This window comes from Hesperophylax consimilis, chromosome 9 (assembly GCF_061612785.1).
Source record: "Hesperophylax consimilis isolate HC1 chromosome 9, BYU_Hcon_1.0, whole genome shotgun sequence".
Taxonomy (NCBI): domain Eukaryota; kingdom Metazoa; phylum Arthropoda; class Insecta; order Trichoptera; family Limnephilidae; genus Hesperophylax; species Hesperophylax consimilis.
This window is the reverse complement of record NC_142844.1, coordinates 14,887,175-14,907,753: the sequence shown is the minus strand read 5'-3', so window position 1 is coordinate 14,907,753 and position 20,579 is coordinate 14,887,175. Positions and strand designations below refer to the sequence as shown.

At 33.5% G+C, this 20,579-nt stretch overlaps 1 protein-coding gene across 1 annotated transcript in view; it reads left to right on the top strand.

The window, feature by feature from the left end:
* LOC149420955 (low choriolytic enzyme-like) overlaps positions 1–20,579 on the top strand; it is a 70,698-nt gene that overhangs the window by 17,229 nt on the left and 32,890 nt on the right. The window contains exon 3 of the mRNA XM_089635642.1: positions 3,335–3,522. Within this exon, the coding sequence (XP_089491768.1) occupies positions 3,335–3,522 (188 nt within the window). The remainder of the gene's footprint in view (positions 1–3,334; positions 3,523–20,579) is intronic.

Genomic DNA, 20,579 nt, shown 5'->3' with positions numbered 1-20,579 from the left:
GCCGTCACTACTGAACACACTGATCTCTAGGCTCCTACTCACCCCGCATACCCTTTTCTATCCCAGAACTCCCTGCACAGCATCCCCAAAGATGACATAGGCAAATTATTTTCCTCAGGGCCTCCTGTGTGGGGTTAATGCAAAAAAGGGGTGGTGAACCTTTAGACAACTTTACTGTAGTTGTGGGTCGTTGCTACTATACAGGGTGTATCGGCACGTACCCGACAAACTATAACCAGCTATTCCTTAGCATATTTGGAGTAAAAAATCTTATGTCCACTTTGCTGTCCGGTAACGTTTTTTTTTAATAAAAAATTTACTATGTTTTATCCTTTGTCAAAGTTTGAAAACCCATCTGGCAATATTTTATTCGAATTCCGTTGAATAATGTACGTGTGTACCTATATTGGCGCGCTTTTACAATCACAACGAAATGGCACGGCACCACTCGTCTCATTTTTAACTATTATTATTTAGTGTGTGCGAAAGAGCGAAGACGCTTTTCGACATACTTGCTTATAACAGCTATTGAACACGAAAAGCAATGCCAATGACAGTGATGGAGTGTGGAATTTTTTTTTTTTTTTTTTTAATTTTTAAAAAAATGCTACCGGACAGCAAAGTGCCCATAACATTTTTTACTCCAAATGTGCTAAGGAATAGCTGGTTAAAGTTTGTCGGGTTAGTGCCGATACACCCTGTATAACTACATACTCGCCTCAAATGAATACATAATTCATTTAGTGCTTGTTGGTAACATATCCTCCATATGTACACGACCTCACACACATGCCTACGGACTGGGAAATGACTCCTCATATTTCTCAACTATGCTCGTATAAATTTAGATAGAAACATTACAATATACTAGGCTGTATTATGTTTGCCAAATGGATGTTTTACTATGTTTTCTAAATCTCTAACTAGGTAAGTACCTACTGCTAGATGGAAGACAGTAGGTGCAACGTTCACGACGTGTTTTTGCATTGTGTTGTGAGAGCACGGCCTTCAGGGCTGGCTGTATTCTGGCCTCTGTTTGGCAGCGGGAGACAAACGACATAACGGGTCCAATGTCTGGTGTCGTGACTCCGACTTTTAGCTGTCAAAGGAGGCTGCATTATCTTTGCTGACAATGCTCTGGATGCAAAATGTATATCACCTTTGGCTTTTCCGCTTCCAATTGCTAGGAGTATCTATGCTACTCGTAGATACACAAAAATAAACTCACAAAATAAATCTCTCTGTTCGTGCGGTGGAAAGGTTGGATACAGGGTATTTGGCGTAGTTCGGAGATCATGCAAACCTTTGCCCCGTTATGTTTAGGTTGGCATGACTCTAGTTATAAGTAGACAAAAAAGTTGTGCACATTAGTTGTAACGGACCTCTGCTTCCGCTTCAGCAAATACAGAAGTTCTGCATACTTTTCACTTCCGCTTCTACTTAGGATAACTAGGATGAGTTCCTTAGTGCTACTGTTATTGTGTGCGCTGATGGAGTGTGGGCGGGGAACGGATCGCGGGCAACCAACACACGCCAACGCCATGCGTGATTGGTTTTGTTTTAGGATTAGTAATTTCTAATCCTAAGTGCATGTAGTTTCTCGCTTTTTTCTCGCTTGTCGCCAATGACACGGTGAAAATCATCTAAATTTCTTTTTGTAAAATATAACTTGCCGTAGTTAAATTTTTTTATTTTAATTAAAATACACTTCATCCAAGGAATTCCCACTGTCTCATCGTTCTTAGCATGCTGCTATTAGAGTTACTTATATTTCTCCGAGGTTCTGTCCTTGTTGAAGTAGCCTTCTAATGTCATCACTTGTTTTTTTTTAATATTGTGCACGAGGGTGGATTTCCGGTACTGTGAGTGCAGTCATGGGGACCCGTGGTTACAAGAGAATCCAAATTTTATATTATTGAAGTTGTTTTAAAGTTAAAATACTTGCGCATGTCTATGTATTACTCTATTAAACATGCGCCAAATAAGGGTCACTCAACCAGGCCCTACCAAAAACTGCCTGGGGTAAAATAAATTATATGAGGGCCCCGATTGGTGATGGGCGTGGGGCTTCCAAATGGTGCGCAGGTATATCATTTCAATTTTTGTTTTAAAATATTATAACTATATTATTAATAAACTTCTTATCTTATTGTTTACCCTATTCGTGTTCATATTTACAAAAATGAGTAATCACACAATTCGCCTTTTCTTGATAAGCACCTTTTCTGAAAGTAGCAACCCACTTTTGTAAATATAATTTCACTGCAGCAGGTGAGGCGTCCTATCCTAGGGCAAAACAAATTTATTGGGCAGGATAACATAACGAGGCGTAACGAACAACTTGTTAAAATGTAATCAAGAACACACACCGACACATCTGTGCATACTTCTAGTGCCCTGATTAAAATTAAGCGCCTGGATGAGTTATTGATCAGATCACCAATGAAAGAGTTGTCAGGTGGTATGTCTTGTATGCACATAGTGCATATTGTCGTGAGTAAATGAGACGTCTCCTTTCTAATTCTGGAACCCTGATTATTCTAGGCCTCTAGGCGAAATACTTGGACAGAAAAAAATATTAATTTAAATTAAAAAGTTATGACGGCTAAGTATTTTATTCAGTCACCAATCTGTTAATCAGTATTTTTGGTATACGAATTAAAAACTTTTACGAAGAAATGGAAGCTACGCAAGCCAGCAAATTGTTGAACGTTCAATATTCACTCCCAGACTTTTTTTGCATCCATGTCAATTTTCGCCATTTGATTGATTCTACATGGGGCAAGGCATTAATTCTGGCCGTTTTTAAAGGCAAAACATTATTGCGTCCATACATCAGACGCCGTAAGTCGGTGAACACAACAAATGTAGCGGGATGTATACATCCATAACATAAATCTAAGAATTCAGATAATTGTTGTAGAACATGTAATAAAAGCATATTGCCTACTCAGTTAAACTCAACTTTCCACAACCCATTAATTATAAACATTTGAATTGGGATTTGATTATTAATAATAATTTTCCTCATTATTAATGATAATTTTCCAAAAGGTAAAACTAACTGTAAACATACAACTTTCTCAATATATCCTCACGAACTCCATGACAAATGACAAAGCCTAAAACTACCCACTGGAATATTTATTTATGTCATCATAAAAAATCCATTAAATACTTTAAATACTAAAATTGAAATGAAAAGACATAAGAACTACTTATTATGAAGTATTCGATAGTGTAATTCTTCGTATAAATAATTATTGACGACCGAAGATAAAGAATTACGTCGATATTGTAGAAAGCGACTCCTTAAAAAGTAACGTTTTTCCAGATGTGCGGCTCCTGTCGGTTGGAACCCGAAGCGCGGCCGCATCGACGTGTCCCTGGGCGGGAAGAACTGCCTGACGCGCCGCGGAACGGTGCAGCACGAGCTACTGCACGCTCTAGGCTTCTGGCACGAGCACTCCCGCACCGACCGGGACAGTAACATCGTCATCCAGTGGGACAACATCCTCGAAGGTATGCGCTCCGGGTAGATTGAACACTGAAAAATTACGCTCACTCTTTTTCAGAACTCACGGGGAAGGAAAAAAAGGCTTTCAAGCAATTTTTAAGTTTGCACAGAGGATTGCAAAATTAAGCCTTCAAAAGACGAGGGACATTATCATGGCAAGTTACTTGCTTAACGGATACAAATCCCATGTATGAACAATGACTATTTATATATTTTCTAAATGTCAGGTTCAATTTTCAATTTGCCCATAAATAAATAACTTTTTTACATTAACTCCACACGAGAGGAAAATAATTTCCCTCAGGGCCTATCTCTGGAAATCCTGTGTAGAGGGTCTTTTGAAGGATAGGAAGGGGTGAACATGTTATACGACGGATGAAACACAGAGGCCGGCAAATCGTTCCATAGCCGAGCTGTTGGACTCAAGAACGAGTCGTAGAAGCGACCCGTTCTCATGTGACAAATATCAACCACGTACATATGTTAACGTAAGCACAAATCATAGTATTCGATATGCCTCGTTTCGATGTTTCAGTTGATCAACTCTGTTTGATATTGAAACAGTTTTATAACTATCCCACATTCCAGTTCTTTACCCAAATTACCTTGTCCCTGTTTTGTTTCATTCCTACAGGTTACCTTGGAAGAAAGCAAGAATGAAGATATGAAAAAAGAAGACTAAAGACAGTATAATTTTTTTTGTGTTCAAATATTCGCTATCGTTAATAAATTTAGTTAGTAAATTATTTTGCTCCTCGTAACAATTAATCTCGTGAAAGTAGTGTAAATTATCTCCTCATGTTAAATACATCAAATAGTGTCGTGTGGTGATCACAAAACAGTTCGTGTTGGGGAAACAACGGTGCTTATTAGATGAAGATACGTGAACTAATAATAGTGCCCACGGAACCTTCCAGAAACCACCAGAACTTCCAAATGAAACAATCACAATCATTACAAGATAAAGGCCTCCTTTTCACCACTCCTAATTTTCCTTGTGATAAATAAACACGATCGTTTGATTCTATCTTTCTCGTTAAAATTACACTCCATTCATTACAAGTACCAATCGAATGACACTTGAAAGCACATTGAAGTTGTGAACTCTCTTTCAACAAAGTTGATCAAGTTTTAAGTTTTAGAAATCTTGTTCAATTTTTGTCGTGCATGAAAGTTGATCGACGAAATCTGAAAAGATAGAATGCGGCAATAGGTATGTTACCCTGATACCATTTCACAACGCATCACACTGGACAACCTGAATTTATGGCATCTTCTAAAACCGTAAACATAGTACATATTCAATCTCCTACGCTCCTGGTATTTTGATATCAATTGGTGCGACATAGTCGTCCGATTGGGTTATTTGGATTATGTGTCACCGTTGTGTGTGTCGCGTGGTTCAACCACGATCGTATGCTACCCTGATAAGGTTGTTATTAGAAAAGTAACAGTTGTTCTGCAATGGAACAATCCAACCACGCGATTCCATTATTCGATTATTTCACTATTTTTACCAAACGATTCCCAGCCAGTAGAACTTTATCGGGAGGTTTATACAGTGCTTGATCTAACGAAGGCGGTATCCAAGAATTCTCTTTGTCCGTAATAATTTGAGGCCTTATCTGGTAGATTATGCCCGCTGGATTTCTGCAATACGATTCTAATGATGCAGTACTGGAATTATTTCAGTGTTATTCATAGGAATCCGAACAACACAACAATACGAAATATATACAATGCACACTCATGGCCATATTATTACATACCATAATCATCATTTCAAACTACGCTCCTAATTCAGTAGGAATTACTGTAATAATTACAATAAGCACACGTACCAAGAACGGGTGTAATTTATACATCAGACCCGTAAAGTACTAACGATACCTGTATAGCATGTCTGCTGTTGTTAGGAACCTAAATTTGAAATAATTATTTTTTTTTAAAGTTATTCGCTGCAGTTGACTAATTCCTACACACCACTGACACTTTCCAAAATTAGTAGTGAAACGAGGAGTCAAATGACGAAGGGTGTAGAAAGTACCTGGGTGATTTTCGTGGTTGAGGAATATGCGTCGATGTGTATATCATTTCAATATTTTAGAGGTGGTTTCTGGTTCGTTAAAAATAATTTATAATCATCTCCTAATCAGCCTATGGTTGTATTATTTCATTAGACATGAAACGGTTACACGACTTTCCATCTAATTACTAAATGTTTGTACCCTTGCAGTATATTTTAATACTTATTTTTACCTGCCCAGGCAGAGGTAAACAAATCAGACATGAATCTTTAATACAGCAAAATTATGTCCCCTTTAAATTCTTAACTTAACCGATTTCATTAATTATGCCAACGAACTTTAAGCTGTGTATTCACCATTTTATCTTGATGTTTCCAAGGAACTTAGATACTAATTTAATATTATAAATACTGAGTGTACTTATTTAAAAAAAAAATATTGTGATGTAGAACAAAATATAGAACTAGCTTTTTTATATTATAGGTATCTACACACCATTCGACTATTTCAGTAAGAAAATTATAAATATACCATATTACCTAAATTGATGGTTTTTGTTGAGATGGCTTCATTTTTTTTACTGCAGCGCTTATTCTTATTAGTCCCACGATCTATTAAAAATCGAGTTTGAAACGATCCTGCAAAGTGATAATCACTTGAATTGAATTTAAGGCTTAGTAAGATGGTATTAAATCGACTTGTATTCATATCCTAGGCTCTGTCGCTGATTGGTAGCTGATAAATCAAAGTGCTGTCACCAATGCAAATTGCAACTCAATGCAACTGCAGATTGACTTGGATTGCAGTCGATCCCTCCGAGTAGTTCTGGCTAGTAAATGGCAAAATAACTATATACTGTAGATTATAATTTCTTGCATTGGGGTAATATAATAATAAAACTTTTGTCAAGTCGAGTTTATGGCGCCTATTGAAAACATAGATAAAATACATTAAATTAATTAAATTAAATTAAAAGTTATTATTTTTTTGATAAATTAATGTTATAATAAAAAAAAAAAATAATTAATATTTGACAAGTTCAAGTATTTCACCTAAAAATGTAGACAATTTGTCTCAACGCCATCTAGTGAGAGAGTTAGCACTTACAATGCCTTTCTCATATAAAATAAAGTTGGTTGTTCTCAGGTGAAAAAAAATGTAACAAGCAGTAATTGTTGAATGAAACACTAGCATATATTGAATAATTTCGCGGGTAAGAGATAAGCCTCCATAGCTCAGTGGTCAGAGCTTTTGACCGGAAATCGAATGGACACGGGTTCGAGTCCCGTTGGCGTCATGTATTTTTTATCAGGAGATTTTTCAATGTGGATGAGTGTTTCAGGCGAACAATTATTGCTTATAAAAATAATTAAATTAAAAGTATCAAGAAAAAACGTAGCGTAGAGAAAAAAAATGTAATTAACAATAAGTGAATTAATGTAAAATTAAGTATATTTATGCAGGGTGTAAGAAGATAAAGGCATCTTTACTACGAATCGGTTTACACTAATGATTAGCAAAAATATGCTTTGAAAATTAAGCTTTTCCTATCGTTTCACTTGAGTAGAATTAAAATAAAAAATTTAATTACGTCATGAAAAATATAAGCGTAAACTACTATAAAATTTAGTAAACTAACCAGTGATTCCTGAGGATATTTGGAATATAAATGATTTTTTTTTATCCGTCGCCACTATTACACGTTGAGGAGGATCACGTCATATGAGCTCTGTCTGGTCTGTTAAAGTGCCCAAATACCCAGTGGCGAGGTGTAATGGAAACTTTTTTTATTAACAACAATTAATATCGTAGGACAGCAAAATGATTTACACATTTTTAACTTCAAATATATTCTCATGAATCGCTGGTTTAAATACTTCTGTAATGTGCTGTTACACCCATGTATATGTATTAATTACTATCTGGGCTGGTCGAATTGGTTGCTTATTATTCACAGCATAACCTTAAAATTAATGTTTAAAAAATCGTCTCTTCTTTCATACATAATCAAATAGCATTGCCAATGAATACGTTCTTAGCGACTAAATACTAATTAATAAAACAAAACAAAAAATATATAAAAATTGACAATAAAGAAACAACAAATGTTGAGGATATTATAGCCAAAGATTTGAGAGTGACATTGGACTATAACCTCATATTTAATGGACTATAACTATAATATAAAAGAATTAATTCTTTGAGAATGAAAAAATTTCAAAAGCTTTAAATCCTTTATTTTGCTTACGTCCGCAGCTTACTAGAATGTCCTAGTGGTAAAATTAATGTAAATTATAAACTATAATATATTTTTAATGCAAACTGTTGGTCTCCCAAATGAAATATATTTAAAAAGTTCCAATCAGGATTAGAAAAACTAAGTTTGTAGGTACAATGAAACAAACTGGAATTTATTTTTTTGGCTATCCACAGTATTGTTGTTCTATGCTTTTTTAGAGACCTGTTTTTTCTAGGCTTGTGTAAGGACTCACATTTAAAAAAAAAAACCTAAATACCTCTACATATTATTCTGAACTGTAAATTGTTAATCATATTAGTTTAGAAGAACTACGAAAAAATCTATCAATATCAGTAAGCAATAACTGATTGCGAATTCAAATAAAAAATCTTTGAATCGTTTTTATTTATTCCAATGATAATGAGATGGCGAATTTCCATTTATACTTCCTCCGCATTTCTCTGTTCAACATTGGCCGCGTCGATAATAAATAATATAATATTATGTTCGTTCTCCTTTGTCACAGCGTGGAGATCATAAGAAACTGTCTGTGATTTACATCGCATTGACAGGCCAACAAACTCTTGGCTTATTGAACTGCGCCTAAAGAAATTTCCATATCTTGTGGCGATGAAAGAGTATAAACGAGTGTTTTTCTCATTATTTTACTACTCGTAGTTGCCATTGAAGTTTTTACTTATTTTATTCTTACAATAGATATCAACATTATATACGAGCACCTTTAACCTGAATAAGCCTGCATTTTTTACGCTCAGTTACATATTTTCAAGAACCCGAAACTGTATAAATCTTTGAAATAATTCCGAGTAGTTACCAAACACTATTCATTAAATAGTATCCTGCCATAATTAAGGAGGGGAAACCAAAAATTAACCGGTGGGTCATTTAAAGTGAACTGCTTTTTACCGAAATCATTAATCTCTGTATTTAAACATCAAACAAATAAAAATAATATAGCTGGAAGAAATAGGATGTAACCTATAAGCTATACCCTTTGTACTCTGTATTTTAGTGCAGTAATTTTTTTTTTTTAATTTTGATTTTTTTTTAATAATGAAGATTAAATAAAATCTTTTAAATAAGTCGTATCTTAACTTAATAATAACATTACATATAAAATTTTATTTACTATTATAAATAAAAAAAATAGAGTTCTACGAATTAAACATAATAAAAGAATACTCACAGGATTATTTTTAAATGTCGAGTCTAAATAAAATGCCCCATTGACAAAAAAATCAGTCCATGGTTTTAATTACATTATTGTATTTAAAAATATATATTGCGGTTAAATAACGTACTTTATAATCTACGCGTTCAGCGCCCTTGAGGTGATTTTGCACAAAAACGGCACTATACAAATCATCAAAATATTATTATAGATGGCGTTTATTTAATAATTTTATTAAAATACAAATTTTCAAGTTATGCTTTAAAACATTCAAACTAATTATTTGTTTGCACCCGTACATACGCAATATGAAAATAAATAAATAGTTTTGTGCGATTCTTTTCAGAAAGGCATACAAATAATATTTCGGATTGAATCACTATATATCTATATCTTTCTTTAAATAATTGAGTTTCTGTACCGACCAAACTATTTATTCATATTCATATTGCGTACGTACGGGCGCAAATATAAAAATATATAAAAAATAAATAATTCGTCTTCATATTTTAAATAATTAAATTAACGCCATCTATCAACACGTAGATCATAATGAACGTTAAAATCGAGGCGTATAATTTACGTTATAGTCTATACTAAAACTACAAAATTTTATAAAATATACTTTCTGAAGTTCTGCATTTGCTCTTTAGTTCTTGTATCACTGATACAAAGCGAGTCCCTACCCATTTACTATTTAGCCTACGGTTGGTTTTGTTTTCACCTTTGCGCAATGTTACTAATAAATTGATGTGGATGGGGATAGCAGTCAGAGTCGCCATAAACAATATTAAACTCAATAAAATGAAATATCAAGAGCCGCCTTGCCTTGACGTACTATGGCATTTGGCTTGGACAGGCCAACCCGTGACATCGGTTAACGTCCTCCTGATTAGGACAAGAACTTGAGGTGCCTCAAGGCTCGCGGCAGTCATCAACAGAGCGAATTCATTCCTTTATTGTCCCATTATTACCTAAGTTATTATTATTATGTTTCTTTTATTTGAATTCATAACTTTCAGTACACTTTTGCTAGTAATTTCGTTTTATGCACCACGGTTTATATTCTGAAGGTATAACAAGAGCCTCTCAGAGAAAACGTGTAAAAAATCCACACTGAATTAAATTTCGCACTGAAAAATCAAAGTGCCTTCACTTGAAACCACATGTATTTTGTCAAAGTTTTATGAGTTTATTTATTGTTATCGAGTTTAATTTGTAGAACTCCATTTTAATTTGAAGTTTTTCTTTTATATTTTCCGACTTTATGTCCGGGTTAAATCTTCCCCATAGGAAAAAACTAAACCCTTCCACACACTTTTCCACAAATGATCATCTAGTCAATCAACATTATGTAAGTGCATTATATAAGCAAAATAAATACAAAACAATACAAGAACAACACGTCAACTCACCAGAGATCAAATGGGAAAATAATTCACCGACTCCAGATATTTTCACATCAGAGGGTTCGGCTCGGTAGAACTCCTAACAGGGCCTATAAATCCTACTGATCCCTCAACATAAATATTAAAAAAATCTTTCATTATTCTTTTAATTTATTAAAAAAAACTGTTTCTTTGTAAACAATTTCTGCTGTGTAATTATTACTACTGACTGTTGTTTCGCCTTCAAAAGGAATCATTAAAATGGTCTTTGAGAAAACAGTTTTCATGCCTTCAGGAGGCGAAACAGCTGTCACTCGTATTAATAATTACACAGCAGAACTTGTTTATAAAGAAACAGTTTTTTTATAAATTGAATTAATAAAAGATAAACTTTAAACTTATGAGTTTAATTGTCACCTACATTCTTTGTTTGATTTACTTACCTACTTTATTGGAAGGTAAAGTTATGATTTTTACTACGCTGCAAAATCTACGTGGCCATCATATATCATACGCCAGTTCACCATTTTGCAAAGCGAAGAATAATATTTCGTCGCATTAGTGACAATGACATGATTTTATGAAAATTCTGATTACGTACCTAAACATAAACAGATATCGCATTCTAAGGAAAGGCGGCACCTTTTCACCTTGCTGAAAAACACAACAAATTTGATCAAAAACACTTTTGCCATGGACGGCACCAGTTGAACATTGAATATATAATATTTTAGCGTACATCGGAAATGTAAAACACGATTCGATTGTTTTTGCCGGTACAAACAAATACCTTATAATATTTAATACCTCTAACTTCTGACGTTTCCCATACATTCTGATGGCAACGTGATACACTAGCGCCTCCTAGCGGCATGAGTTGTGCGCCTGGATTTTATGTGAAATTATATTCTTTATTTTACTTTAATAAATTATAGAAGTACCAACTGCTCCAAATATTAAAGCAGGCTAGTATTTGATGGTTTAGAAGGGTAATAAAAATTATTATTTAAATGTGAAAAATTATACAAAAAGATTTCAATGCATTCGATAATTCAAAACACATACAAAAATCTATATTTCCTCCTTCATATAATCAGGGCCTCTTCAAGACCCGCGTTAATAAATCTTTTCCAACAGCCCCTACCTTAACCCGCCATACAAGGCTACCCAACTGGGTGGCGACATAACTCCCTTTACATACCTTATACAGACAGGGGAGCTCTTGTGAGGTCTCACATAAAAATATACAAAAATGTGTTTTGGACATCAACATTGACGATATTTTTTAACTTGAATACAAAATGCTACAGTGAACTAACACAGCTTTGCTGAATTAACCTTAAAATGTTTATAAATATTTTCTCATAATGTAATCCACGTTTTACGTAATCAAGAACATTTTATTTGCTAGAATTTAACGAAATAATTTCACCAACAACCTGTCAACGTTTTTAGTTTGTAAACTTTAATCACGGAAAGTACTTTTTGAAACAATTTAATGACTGTTTTTATCAATATTGATCAAAATACAAATAAGAAAGCGCAAAACACCGCCACCAAGTATTAAAAAAATCCAATTTGCCGCCATTGAAAGGAATGTCAAAGTCAACATGTTACACTAGCTCCCTCTAACGGCTACAGCTGTTGTTGATATTGCCACTATTTCTCTGGAGTTGGACGTATTATTAATATTATAGGGTATTTGGTATAGAGGACTATGCGATTAGGTGTATACATTATATCTACTTTAAGATTATATTATGACGGCCGGCATAGTCCAGTGGTAACGCATTGGACTGCCATTCCGAAGGTCGCGGGTTCGAACCCGGCGTGCGCAAATAAATTTTATTTGATTAATTTGTGTTATTTCACAATTAATTAATTAAAATAATATATAGTATATTTGCGGCACGTTCCAGAGTGGAAGATACTACCAGTATCGCCCTGGTGTAAGACCACCATTCAGAATTGAAACGTTGCTCCAAATGGCTTTAGCCGTGTTTAGTGACTAGATCTGAATAGCCAGGTACTTCCCCACCTTCCTCTTTCCCTTCCCCACTTACCTTAAGCCTCAGAACATCCCCCAATTGGGGATGCCATAGTCTCACTGGCTCCAGACGGGAGCAGTTGGGACTCTTGTGAGGTATTCACTATAAAAAAAAAAAAAAATATCAAGTAGAAATTTTATTATTCTAAAAACGTTAATAATAACTTCACATAAATCAGTAGAAACTAAAGAAACGCACCGCATTTCGAATCAAATTAATCATTCTCATGCCAAACGTTGAGACAAGAGAAAGACCGCCATCTATGGGGAAATATAATGACAATGCATCTCTTATGAATAAATGGATCATTGCCTTCTGTGGTAGGCGGATGATGACATTCCTTACGCAAGAGAAGTTTAATAAAGGAATGAGCGAAATTTAATTCAATCACATCGTCTACATGTTACAAAGCATTTTAGATGGCTTGGGAGGTTTATTTTTGTCTTATAAATAATAAATTACATATTTATTGAACTCAACCGTTCCGTAATTTATTTTATTTTATTTATTTATTTTTTATTAATACCCCAAACTAAACAAATGCCCGTATTATGGTGGAAATAAATAAGAAAATATAAAAATAAATCATAAGAAAATATAAAAACATATAAAATAAAATATAAAAACAATTATACAATGTTGTCCATATATCCTTATACAAATGGTAAAACAAAAACAAAAATAATAAATATATTTACGATAATATGGATAAAGTCGGAATGAATTCACTTTATGGTCTTTCTTCGGTCAGCCTTCAACGGAAGCAATCTTCCGAACAGGCCTTCCATTGATATGCTTGGTGTAACTATAAGTGACCAGCTCAGGTACGGGGGCTCCATCGAAGCCAGAGTAAAGTTGGCCTCTCAGAAGCTGGGCGTACTGTACAGGGCCCGCAGATACTTTAATAGTACACAACTGCTCACCCTGTACAAATCGCAAGTGCGCCCTACTGTCGAATTTGGCAGCCATCTCTGGTCTGGAGCCCCAAAATACCTGAAAAAAACCCTTGACTCTGTGCAGAAACGGGCGGTCCGTTTGATAGATTCCCCAATCTTAACAAACGGACTGCAATCTTTAGAGCACAGGCGTCAGGTAGGTATGCTGTCCTTGTTCTATCGGTATTACAATGGAAGATGCTCTGAGGAACTAGCGTCATTGATCCCTTCGGCACCGGTGCGTAGTCGGGATACACGCCAAACGCGCGCCCAACATTTGTACACAGCTGACACTTGTCACATGAGAACGGGTCGCTTCTACGATTCGTTCTTAAGTTCAACAGCTCGGCTGTGGAACGAACTGCCGGCCTCTGTGTTTCCTCCCTCCTACAACATGGGACTCTTCAAGACCCATGTTCACTCCTTCCTCTCCAAAAAAAGACCCTCCACACAGCATCCCCAAAGATGACATAGGCCCCGAGGGAAATTATTTTCTTCTGGGCCTTCTGTGTGGAGTAAATATAAAAAAAAAAAAGCCAATAATTTCTTTAAGGAAGCTTTCCGATTTCATTCTGCCACATTCTATGAGCCATACGGTAATTTTCTTTTGAAGAGGGCCTGTTTTAATCTTACTGCATTGCTGCTTGAACCCATTATACACCTTAGGAGCCAGAAATACATGGGAACGTTGTCCAAACGATGTGTTCATTTTTGGTACTATCATCCTTTGTTCTGATCTTAGTTTTGTTGCTTAACTGTGAACTACAAGACTATGAAGCTTGGGATTGTTCGTATAGTACATTATGAGTGCATGTATATAAATCTGTCTTACGTCTAATAATTTTGTTTCCTTAAATAAGGGTGTCGATGGATACACATAAGGTTTTTTATCCATTACTCTTATTACAGCTTTTTGTGCCTTGGCCAACGGATCTAGTATAGTCTTGGCTACACCGCCCCAGCTTAGTATGTCATACCTGATAATTGAATGGCACAAATTATTTTATTTTCACATCGATGTGTGTTCTAATATGCGACTTTACAATACAATATATCAATTTACTCAAAATATATTAATTCAATATCAGCGAACGAAAAGAAAAGAAAGAATTTTCGTCTCTTAATTTTCTAATGTGATTCTCGTATGGAGCCTGCTTGGAATTTACTATAAAACGACCTCCTACTTCGATAAAATATGATTTGTACTGAAGAAAATACGTTCCTTCTTATCAGATAATTATTATGTATGATGCGTCGTTTGATTCAACTACCAAGAACGAAGAAAGGCGTGGCTGAATCTATACATGAACAGAATAATACTTCTAGCGCGCCGATAGATAACCGTGACTTCTTCTGCACTCCTGATACCGGAGCATGTGAACTTCGTGGATATTACGAAAAATACAAGCAACACAACATCTTTACTTATTCGCCCGTAATTTTATTTTACTATCGGTTTATTGGTTTCACGGTAAAATTGTTAATTTATAGAAGGAAGGTTATTTTATAGATTTGAAGAAATTATGAATGCATGTAATGCAGGTGAGAAAGGATTGGTTAATACTTGTAAAGCAAAATACCTATGATGTCGCAACTGATGCAGTGAAAAGCTTGACACATTCAGCATCTCATTAGCATTAAGATTGTTTAAATTGAGATGAAACAACTGGAAAGCAAATGAGATTTGCATGTGTATTAAATTAAACTGGTAAAAATATGTTGTCGCAGAAACGTATTGGTCCGGCAGAGTGTACGAGTACTTGAACATTTTACAATGTTATCTAACGTGTAATTAATTCATTTCTCCTTATTGCACATCTACTTACCTGCACTATCATCAGGTCGACTTATTTATTAGTTACATATTATTTATTTATTAATCACCAACCTAACGGCCTTATGGGCAATACTTTTTTAAAGAAAAAAAATTGTCAACACACTTTTACAGTTCACATGATTTGGTGCATATTAAAAATGTTTTATGCAAAGTAAGAAAGTTTTAAAATATGACAACAACAAAATGGATAAAATACGTGGTAAAAATTCTAAAAAAATTATAAGAACGAGAAGAAAAGAGCAGTTTTAAGCTACAGATAGCATAAAAAATTACACAAAATAACAATATAATGTAGCTAATGCATTGATGTATTATACAACTAATTATTAGCTGTAAGGTAGATCACATCATTTATGTGCATCGCATTACTGTAGTTCCAAGAGGGATGATACGAGTATTTTTACTCGTCCTCCGAAGAGCGAGTTGCAAGGGTAGGTAATCACCGCAGCTCTCAACCCGAGGAAACCTTAAAAAAGTTCACATTCACTAAGGAAAATAATTTAAAAACACTTTTATCGGATTTATAAGAATCACGCACATTAAATCTTGCTATTCAAACATCGCAGTGAAAGAAGTAGGTACCTATGCAGCGAGTTAATTGCTTAGATATTAATCTAAATGTAAATAAAATGTGTTTTAATATTATTGCAATTTACCGAACACACGGATCAAACGAGTACACATTTATGGATGAATTAAGAAGCAAAATCTTATCAAAAAAAAAATAAACAGAACATAACAATAGTCGGCGATTTCAACATAGATGTTTCAAACGAAAATAGTAACAAAATAAAAACTGAATTTATCAATTATATGACGGAAATGAATTTCATATTGCGTATAAATAAATATACTAGAGAAATTACGGGTCAACGTCCATCTTGTATCGATCACATATGGAGTAACACTAAAGATACTGACAAATTACACTCGATAATATTAAAAAATAATATTACTGATCATCACACTTGCATCTATATACAAAAACTTAATATTAATAATCATATTGATTCAAAATGCAATACTTTTACAAAAAATTCACTAAACCATCATAAATTAAGCCTAAAAATAAAAACAGAAACATGGCGTTCCGTAATAGAATCAACATGTGCTGAAACATGCGCAAATATTTTTGATAATATACTATGCAATTATATTACAGCATCAACAGATATTAAAACTATAAAAATTAAATCAAAATTCAAAAAAATAAAACCATGGATTTCACATGGCTTAATCGTGTCTATTAGAAAAAAAGAAGAGTTATATCGCTTGACAAAGAAATTTCCCTTAGATAAAAAAATATACACAGATTATAAAAAATTTAGGAACAAATTAACCTGTTTACTAAAAACAACTAAAGACAACTTTAAAAAAAATTAAATTGATGTGGCTAAACAAAATGTAAAACATATATTGAAAACAATAAATGAAATAAATAGTAGAAAAAACAAAAAAAAATCAAATTAAAAAAATTAATATCGGAAAAAAATTCTATTAATGCCCTAATGGAACCGACAAAATGTGCTAATGCCTTCAATAAATATTTCGCTAACGTCGGAGAAAATTTAGCTACACGGATCGATGAAAATTATAAAATAGATAATTTCGAAAAGGACTGTCACAAACAAAATTATCTGTCAGTTTTCAAACCGGTAACAACAGATGACATAAAAAATATTATTAGTGAATTAAAAGGTGCATCTGCACCAGGGTTTGATGGAGTTATAGTAGAAATATTGAAAAATTATAATGAATTATTAAGCATTCCAATTACACACATTATAAATATTAGTTTAAATAGTGGAATATTCCCATCCGTTTATAAAAAATCTATTGTAACACCCGTTTTTAAATCTGGCAGCCCTGAAGAAATATCAAATTATCGACCCATATCTATTGTCTCAAACATTACAAAAATTTTCGAAAAGATCGTAAAAGAGCAACTTTTATACTATATTGAAAATAATAAAATAATTAGTCCTAGCCAATTTGGATTTAGAGAGAAACTAGGCACTCATGATGCCATTGCAGAACTAATTTCAACTATATACCGTGCATTAGATAAAAAAAAATAAATGCCTTGGCATTTTCATTGATTTACGTAAGGCTTTTGATAGTATCTCCCATACAAAACTAATTAATAAATTAAATGATATCGGTATTATTGGTAAGGTAAGGTATTGGCTGCAAAGCTATCTAACTCAAAGAAACCAAAAAGTAAAATTAAACAACTCACTTAGCGTAGATGAAACTTTAGAATTTGGAATTCCCCAAGGGACTGTTATTGGACCAATTTTATTTATAATTTACGTTAACCATATGTTTAAATTATCACTTAATGGTAAACTTATATCCTTTGCTGACGACACTGCAATAATTATCGAAAAAAAGACATGGAACGAAATTACCAATGCAGCGAATCAGGATATGAAGGTTATAAAAAATTGGTTCGATGGCAATTTATTATCACTCAACACAGAAAAAACATATTGTATTCCTTTCACTCTACAAGAAGATGTGCCAAATAACCTAATTAACATAACAATTCATTCTAAAAATTGTGTAAATGACGGTACATGTAATACGGACTGCGCGAAACTAAATCATAAATCCAATATAAAATATCTTGGTATCTTAATAGATAAAAATGTTAAATGGAAAGACCATATTAATCTCACCGTTGAAAGAATAAGAAAACTTATCTATATTTTCTATAATATACGAAATATTTTAAATAAGAAAACTATCAAAATTTTCTATTATGCATTAATCCAGTCCTTATTGCAGTACGGGATTATTGGGTGGGGAGGGGCTTTTAAGGCTTCTTTACAGCCCATAATTACAATTCAAAGAATAATTATAAAAATTATCCTTAGAAAACCATATGACTCCCCTACTTTAGAGATATTTCAGGAATTTAATGTACCATCTATCACAGAATTTTATAAGAGAATCGCCTTATATCAAATTTATAAAGAATATTTTATTTATAAAATTCATCCCTCAGATAGCATAAGCAATAGATTCAAAACTAATGGCTTAATAGCCATTCCTATGCTTAGAACGACCACGGCTCAGCACCACTATTCGTATTTAGGTGTGAGATGGTACAATATATTATTGTCCAAAAATAAAATTAGTGTGAATTATGAACAATTATGAACAATTCAAAAAGTTAATTAAGTCCCTCAAATTGGATAATGATATATTGTACCCCTAATTTTCTTACGCTTACTCAATCTGTAAAAAATACATATATTAATTTGATTGTCTTTAAAAAAAACTATTTTTCTAAATTTTATTGTACCCTTAATTTCCTCACGCTTACTTAATCTGTAAAAAGATGTATTATTTTAATTATCTTTAAAAACACAATTTTCTAATTTGTGTACCTATGTTAATATTATGTTTGTATTTATATCAAAAGTTTTTGATTATTGTTTAAAAAATCATTAGAACTAAATGTAAAGACTCCTCCCATAAACACGAGCTCCTGGAGCTCAACTTATGGAGAAATAGAATAATAACGAAATAATTATATATACAGGGTGTCCGGAAACTCGTAGTACAAGCGGGAAACTGGTGAATCTACATCACATTTGGAGTCGATTTTGTAGTATATTTTTTTTTATTTGAGCTTTCGTTATCGAGTAAATCGAGTTTGAAGTTGATTTTTTTTATTTTTTTTAATCAAATTCTTTAAATTATTACTGAAGATCAAAGTACCCAACTTATTAAAGCTATTTGAAAGTAAAACAAATGAAGAAACTCGGATTTGAAGCATTATTTTGAAATCACCCTTCATTTAACCCGGTGTAATCATAAAATATTTCTGCTCTGCAGGGTTAAAACATCTGTTATTCAACCCTAAACACCAGAAAAAACTTTAACCCTAAAATAGCCGAAAAATATTTTTTTTTGGTTTTTTTTTTTTTTTTTGAAAATGCTCAAATCAAAAAACTTTATTTTTTTTTGGGTTCCCCATGTGGTGTAGATTCTCCAGTTTCCCGCTTGTACTACGAGTTTCCGGACACCGTGTATATAAGTCTGCATATTGTTATCATTTTTTTTTTTTTTTTTTAAAGAAAGACAAACATTCCCGGGTCACGAATAACCCAACAATGTTTGAAAATCTCCTACTACCATCACAGAAAGCCGAAAATGTTGCTTGTGTTGTGATGGAGGACTTAGCCAGCCGAGGAATCGAACACGCGACGCTCGGGTGAGACCCAAGCGCTATGCCCACTCAACCACTGACCGGTCACATTTATAATGTTAAATAATAAAAAAAATAATAAAAAAAAATAAAAAAAATATGTAGAATAAAGAATATAGCACTAGAAGTGCCTTCAATACATATTTTAATGGAAACGAATATTCTATTTAGCATTTCCAATTTAGCACTTTTTAGAATTTTGAAAACACAGTTTTGTATAGATATGGGCCCAAAATTTGTAAAATTTTAGGATTACGAAAAATGCCCACAAAGCATATTTTTTTCAAATTTATTACAATTCGCTAGTCACCTAATTGTGAATACAAGTAAGAAAACACTAGACTTCATATTAAGAACAACCAAGTATCTGTATCATCTTCGGTGAAATATTGCATAACACCGATTAAGATCGATTCATCGCAACATACAAACATTATTAATCGTATTAAGCAAAAAAAAATCTGCAATCTGCTCAGCACGATGTTCAATCGGTTTTGATTACAAGTCATTGAACATGAATGTCATTTCTGACAGACTCGGCACAGCATCGTGTGATAGTGATCTGAACAGGATTGCAAACATAATATATTGGCCGAGTCCTACGCCATAAGGTTGCAATAATCTAATGACTCATGACTCTTGAACATTAAAACAGTCGCCCTCGCGGAAATTCATCATACGTTACGACTTGGAACTTATAACAACGCATTCAGGAAAAACCCACAGCAGTTTATCACAACAACTTACAACTTGCTAAGAAACTGGCAGCTTAAAGCTCAGGATTCTGTATCATACGTTCAATTCTTCAGTATGAGTTCAAATTCAAAACATTTACAAACAAAACATTGAGTTTAGACACAATGGATCACCGTTTCGGTTGTTTCGTGGAGTATTTCTGCAAGTATAGTGACCTTTGAATGGCGCTAAGGCAGCACTGCATATAATTGATTTATATCATCAGATGTTTATGTTTGTGTTTATTTATTTACGACTCAGTTGGCTTTAACGTGAAATTGATGTAAGTAAAACAGTTGTATTGACTATTTATTGAACTTAGTATCAATGGTAGAGCAATTATATGGTATTGATATATAAAATCAGTAAAGTTACGAAGCATAACGCATGATCTAAATACAAGTGACATACAAAACGCACTTCTTTAAAAAATAAATAACAG